The 6,672-nt window shown below is 43.9% G+C and overlaps 1 protein-coding gene across 6 annotated transcripts in view; it reads right to left on the reverse strand.

Moving 5' to 3' along the window:
• The window catches only part of CLIP4 (CAP-Gly domain containing linker protein family member 4), a 35,873-nt gene extending 29,886 nt beyond the window's left edge, over positions 1–5,987 (reverse strand). For 2 of the 6 annotated variants that reach the window (XM_075496576.1, XM_075496571.1), the window contains exons 1-4: positions 5,884–5,987; positions 4,758–4,794; positions 2,455–2,516; positions 1,716–1,862 (exon numbers count right to left, since the gene is read on the reverse strand). In XM_075496576.1, the coding sequence (XP_075352691.1) occupies positions 1,716–1,848 (133 nt within the window). In that variant the 5' untranslated portion in view covers positions 1,849–1,862; positions 2,455–2,516; positions 4,758–4,794; positions 5,884–5,987. Of the gene's footprint in view, positions 1–1,715; positions 1,863–2,454; positions 2,517–3,841; positions 3,908–4,757; positions 4,795–5,249; positions 5,380–5,883 lie in introns of those variants that run through there. The other 4 variants (XM_075496573.1, XM_075496575.1, XM_075496572.1 and 1 more) reach the window with 4 other exon arrangements.
• Between the last annotated feature and the right edge of the window lie 685 nt (positions 5,988–6,672).

A 6,672-nucleotide genomic window follows, 5' to 3' on the forward strand; every position in this document is an offset into this window, starting at 1 on the left:
ATTTGCACCTAGCATATAAAAAAAAGCAAACCCCTCATCTCCCAGCACTACACAAAGTGTGCTTCTTACCTGTGTCCCATGCATTGACACAGATGTACTGATTTATCTACTAATATTTAACCTCTGCATAAACCACAGTTGATCTATTGCTGAAAGCTATGAAGTAAACAGACAACTAGGCAACAAGATTAACGATCTTACACAATATGCATGATTCTTACTCTACCAGGAAGATTTCTAGCTATGAACCTGAACCAAATTATATATCAGAAATCAACTCTAATAGACTGTTACAATCAGCATGCTAGGGTAAAAATCTGAGAAGATATTAAGTACTAATAACAACCATCATAAATGCTTAACAGGTGATCAGCTGTAGTGTTTGCAAACCAAAGAAATATTACACAAAATCTGTTAAAACAAAAAGTTCCATGAAAGGATGAAAATGGCATCTAGATACTTTAAAACATTACTTTCTCCATCTCTGTCTTTCCCACGCATTGATTACAGTGCTCAACTGTATTAAGGAAAAATAAATGCACTTCATGTACGGGCCAAGAACCTTTGTCTGTTGTGGTTTAACCTTCTTTACCCAGATTCGGTAATATTACTGTTACACAGGTGACAGCGACCTCCTATAAAAGGAATTTTTTTTATTCAATGAGTAGGCATAGACCGAGTAGGACAGATAGCGGTGATATTGTAGTGTTATTAGAAGATATCACAACACAACAATGTTTAAAGGACAAATTGAAATTTTTTTCTAAGGATAAGAAAGCAGAATGGAATAAATCATGGCAGTACTTACAGTAGAATAGGATGGACAAGATATGAGAACAGGGCTAAACCATGTAAAGACACATGTTCATGTACTAAAATATATCACATGGAACTGTTAAATTTCCAACCTGTGCTAACTCATCAAATGGGTCTCAAGAATGCTGAGTCTGTCAAAGACAGAACGTTACATGTATTTATTTTTCCTGAATACAGCTGATTGCTGTAATCAATGCATGGGAAAAACAGAGGTGGAGGCAGTAATTTTTAAGGTATATAGATGCTATTAACATCTTCTGCAATATTCAAAGGCATTATAATTGTAGCTATCTATGAAGGTCCTTACCTACAGTGACATTTTAATATATTATATATCCTGTTTAAAATACTATTATAATTTATACATGTGAAGACAATTCAACTTTATTTCAAAAGCTGATCACCGATACTTGCTATAATTTTCTAACACTCGTTTCACAGTCCTTACCACCACAAACATCTACACTTCCAACAGAAATATCCCCCTACAGTCTATTGTTTACATACTGAAAGCATGAGAAAAAGTGTAACCCTAGAGGTTTTAAATGCTATGTAGATGCTTAACTATATTTAATTACTGCAATTTTACATCTTAACACAATATCCAGTTCTACACTAAGACGTAAAAAAAACCTACAAACATCTGACCACACACACACAGAAGAAACAGTAAGAAGGGACAGATATTATAATTTAAAATATATGCAATAAGAAAAATAGAAAAAGCATGGATCTTCATCTTTCATCTCCTTTAAAAAATAACAGAGAATTCATTTAACAAGCAGTACACTTTTTCCGAAAAGAAGGAATAAATTAAGAGTTGATAGCTTTTCTTAACATTTATTATTCAAATTTATTCTCTGTTGATCACAAATTCATTTTCTGTTAAAAGTACGTACCACAGTCCGAAGGCATTGGTGCTGCAGCAACAGAAAAAGTAACAGATGTTTCAGAGTTTGGGAATAAGAACCGTTCTCTTTCAATGAGGGAATCTCCTTCTAAGGAAGGTTCTGGGAGATCCTCTATGGTCATCTTCTAGAAAGCCACTTTAGGAGGAAAAAAAAATAATAAATAACCTCATTAGAAATACTCTGGATTAGTTCTATCATAGTAAGATATAATGTGTAATGAGACCAAAATCCTTCCTTTTTGCAAACGTGAACTATTACTACCATTACATTCTTAGAAACTAATAAAGTTGATTAGTAAAAGCTAGTAGAGTATGGTGTCAAGGATAGCCAACTTCTTGTTTTGACTTCATCACTAAACTTCCATGTTATTAATGGAAAACATGACATTTCTCCCCAGTTTTCCACTTCAGCAGTAATGGAAATAATAATGCAATAATTAGCAACCATACGGTGCTGATGAATGGAGTAGTGTGTTTCACAGCTTTATGAAAATGTGAAGCATCAAGTACCTGTCCTCATAGTCTGCATGCATATTCCTTTCCTTTACTGTGAGCAAGAACGTGCTACCAGCCACCACTTTCTCCTCTTTTAAAATTCTCAGCACTTTAATCTTCCCACACAAAGCTGCAGACAATTCATCACCGAGTGATTCACTCCTGGAACTCATGATTCCGTATCAGCTCCTTTCCCAGCTTCTCCCCTCTATGTTTTAAAATAGCATACTTACCACAGTGTTGTAACCTCCACCCTGGTGTTGTTTCCAGTCAACTTTTCAGGCCTTAGAGCAACCTAGGAGAGAGAAGAAAGAAAATGTCACTATAACTCCATATGGTCATGTAATCTAACAACCAGGCCAAGTTACATTCTAGTTACAGTTCACATCCTAAGATCAGAGGAGAGCTAGCTACCACCTGTAAGACATCTACTCGGGCAAATTCACTAACAAATAATGAAAAACATTCTTCTTAATAGAAACAGGTGTTATTGCACTATTGGAGACTACATCTCACAGCTGAAAAACTGAAATTCTGCATCTTGAATTTTCATGGTTAAATGCTCAGGGTAAAAGCAGCGTTTCTGTTAAACAACCTAAAATTTTATTCTGGTGATTGCTATACAGTGTTCTTTACTCAGGAACTTATGTAGTCAGTTTGCTTGACAGAAAGAATTCGTGGAGCTTCAAGGCATGTTTGTTTTTATTACATTTAATATATACATGAGTAAACAAGAAAAATAAACAAGTAGTCCGGTTTTGAGACATATTTTGGTTTTGGTATCTTACACGCAACAAGCTATGTGAATAGATTTATTCTAATATTTCCCCAAATAAATCTGTCACACTATCTGGGAACCTCACATAATCTACATTCCAATAGGCATTTTGGCAGTGGATTACAGATCTTGAAGTAAATAAATGAAAACCTCTTCTTGCACACCATGCACAGTTCACCCTGTCCTCAACTTGGAAAAGAGGTCCACATGAAAAATGCTCATTTTTCTCCAACTAGTTTATTTGCTCAGTCTTATGCAGCTATACAAATTCATGTGCTGGCACAAAGGGAAGATCAAAAAGGAGGCCACTGGGAAAGGCAGGACTATTTCTTCCCACAGCATTATCAAATTGCATTGGCTTAAGCATTCGTAGATTCAACAAGGCCAAAAATATCACTAATTATTTCAATTATTATTTTCATCCAGTAAGGAAAAGTTAGAGTTTACATTTTGAATGGCTTTATAGTCATCATAAACATGACAGCAACGGCTTTCTTGTATGAGGGACTAGAAAGTCTCTTAAGCTGCAAGTCACTAATTAAATCTCTTTTGTAGGGCAACAGTGAAATAAATTTGCTACCATCTGATATTTGTTCAGAGGCTATGGCAAAACAAAACAAGGCTTTGTAAAACATATGACTCCACAACAGTTTTTCACAGGTAGCACATCAGACACTCTCACCAAACGCACAAAGGAACAAGTAATGTGCATGAGTGTAGAAGAGACAATAGCTGAACCTGTTAAGTCAGAAAAAGACAGGAAAGGAATTACAAGCTTTTTGCACAGCGCTACCAGTACAACACTGAGGAAATAAAAGAAGCACAATGAAAACTAGCCAGACCTGATTGAGCAGATGGTAACAGGAAGAGGTGAGATTTGTAAAGTACGATGACAAAAGTTGCTGGAACTAGAGATCAACAGAGACATTTGAAAATTAGTACAAAAAAGACTGTTTATTGCACACAGAAAAGCAGACTGAACAGAACAGAGTCTGTGCATTTGCAAGTATCCAGGACATCTTTTACTCTGTGAGGCCAGAGGGGAGACTACAGTCTGTGACATGAGTGAAAAGAATTCAGCACATGAACTACCAAAGCAAAGCAGGCAGGGAAACAACCCGTGTTGTTGGGTGGGCGACATGAAGACCCAAGTGTTACAATGCATGCGCCGACCCAACTCTGTAAAGAATGGCTTCACATGTTTACACTAGTGCCAACACCCCCCTGACCTAAGCGTGCACATCCTTACACCGTGGGATTTTAATTTGGATCTAGAAATATATTACCATGTCATGACACAGTACTGAACCATGCAATGTCAAGGCAACAACATGTTCTGCACCCATGACTACCTCCAGAGACTGCTAGCTCAGGTATAAGAACATCACAACCAGTTAACGTCACACACGCATACCTGTAAAGGCAAAAGGAAAGCAAAAGGTTGAAAACTATTTCAAAGAAAGGGAAAAGACAAACGGACATTGTCCTCGTAACGACTTCTGTTCTGAGCAAAACCACAACTGCCTGAGGTATTAATAATATCCAAGACATGCAGACTCAGGGGGGAAGTCCTGGTGAAATGGAATGGAAGGTCTTCCAGAAGAGCAATGGTTTCTCTACATTAGCAAGATGAGTTTAGACAGACAGAAAGAAACGGTTAGAGAAATTCAGTGAAAGAAAGGACAGAAACTTCCTCTTCACAGCATTGCCAAACTACCACTAAGCATAGCTTAGCACAGCAGAGAGCATCATACTTACTATTTGCCAGCCATACGTTCTTTTAACTCAATTAAATCTGAAAATGAAAAATAGAAATATCATTGGAAAAAAAATAAGAAAACTTGAAGGCATCATCAGATACACACACACTTATGCTGACAAGACTGAAAAGCAACTACATGTTTCCTGATACCCACACGTTACAGAGAAGTGCATAGTACCTCTGCATATAAAAAAAGAAAAAAAGTTGTATAATACAGGATTCAACTTTCATGTACTCCAGATTTTGTAATTTGCAATTTGTGTTAAAGCACAAATATAAAATTTTCCTGCAAGTGCTATAAAAAACTTGCAAATACTAAAGCACTTCAAGTGATGAAAGACAATTGTGCTAGGGCTTTGGTAGCAGAACTTGCCATAGATGTGATGCTATTTTTGACAATAACCATGTATAACGGACCACTTATCATGCACTTATATGTGCTCAAGAAAAAAAAAATTAAGTTCAGAGAACAAGACTCTTGCACATACGCTATCTGCTTGCTCCATAAAATTTACAGCACAAGTGGCGGACATGTTACGTGTATACAGGTACACTCAAGACTGGTTTTTCAACTGGTGTGCGGGGCCCTCTTGCAACACGGCACTTTGCTTTGAGAAGCTGCAAGTTTTAAGAGAGTTCAGGTTTCGGAGCCGTCCAAGTTGGTTCTGCCCGCGCAACCTCCCGCAGCAGAAAGCCGGGTACCACTCAGACGCGACCCCGCGGCGGTTATCAGAGTGAACCCCCGGGAGCCGGGGGGGGGGGCCCAGCCGCGGCAGCCGCCGCCTCAGCGAGGTGACACTCCCGCCAGGCCACCGCACCTCCCCGGCCCCCTGTTCCCACGCGGTGCTCCCGCCTTGCCGCCCTGCCCCACGCAACCCCACGGCCCCATGAGGTGCGCGTTGTGCCCGCAGCTGCGGGGGGGGGGGGAATCCCCGCGCCGCGCGGCGGGGGCCAGGGCCGGCCGCGGCCCGCCCGCTGCGGCGGCCCCCGCGCCGCCACCCCGCCCCCACCCCGCGCGGAGGGAGGGAGGGCGGGCGGGAGCGCAGCGGGAGGCCACCGGTCCCCGTCCCCGTCCCGCTCCCCCGCCGGCGGTGCGGGGCCGCGGCTGCCCCCCAGCCCTACCTGCTCTCCGCCGGGAGGGGCGCGGCCCGGCGCTCCGGGGGCCTCCCGCGCCCGCCCGGAGCTGAGGGAGCCGAGCGAGGCCCCGGCCCCGAGCCCGCCCCGCCTCCGCGCGGCCACCGCCCCGCCCCTCCCCACCCACCGGCCTATCGGCGGCCAGCACCGCCCTCCTCGCCCCGCCCCACTCCCCGGCGGGCCCTGGCGGGCGGCGCCCCTCGCGCGGGCGGCTGGGGCCGGTGCCGTCCTGTCAGCGGGCAGCGCGGCTCGGCGGGGCAGAGCCCGGCCCTCCTCCGCCCGAAACCTGGGGCGGGATGGTGCAGGTAACTCCGGAGCAGTTACAACACAGGCAGCGCTGAGGTAAAAGAGGTGGGAAAGAAGCGCTACTGCTGGGGGCCCAGCCTGCGGGTGCTGCTGGTCGGACTGTGCGTTTCCTAAACGAAGAAGCAGAGGCAGCCCTGTGTGATCACAGGAGGATGATCACGTTTCTAAGCATCCCCCCCTTAAACACAGCCGGAGATGCTGTTTCGCCCAGGGTGAGGGCAAGCGGGGGCTGGAGCAGGGGTGGTTCGCCGGGCACGCAGGCAGGTTAGGGCCCCCACGCAGGTGGGGACGGGCCTGGAAGCCGGCCAGGGCTATGCCGAGGAGGCTTAACCCACTGCACCTGCCCACGGTCACACAGCGCCGGTACCGCAGCAGTCACGGCCCTGACCAGCGCTCAAAAATAAAGCCAAGGGAAAATTAAAGGCTAGCGAACTGCAGATCGGGCACCTTTGGTCTGTGGGTGAGCAGGGA

This window comes from Mycteria americana, chromosome 3, assembly GCF_035582795.1.
Source record: "Mycteria americana isolate JAX WOST 10 ecotype Jacksonville Zoo and Gardens chromosome 3, USCA_MyAme_1.0, whole genome shotgun sequence".
Lineage (NCBI taxonomy): Eukaryota > Metazoa > Chordata > Aves > Ciconiiformes > Ciconiidae > Mycteria > Mycteria americana.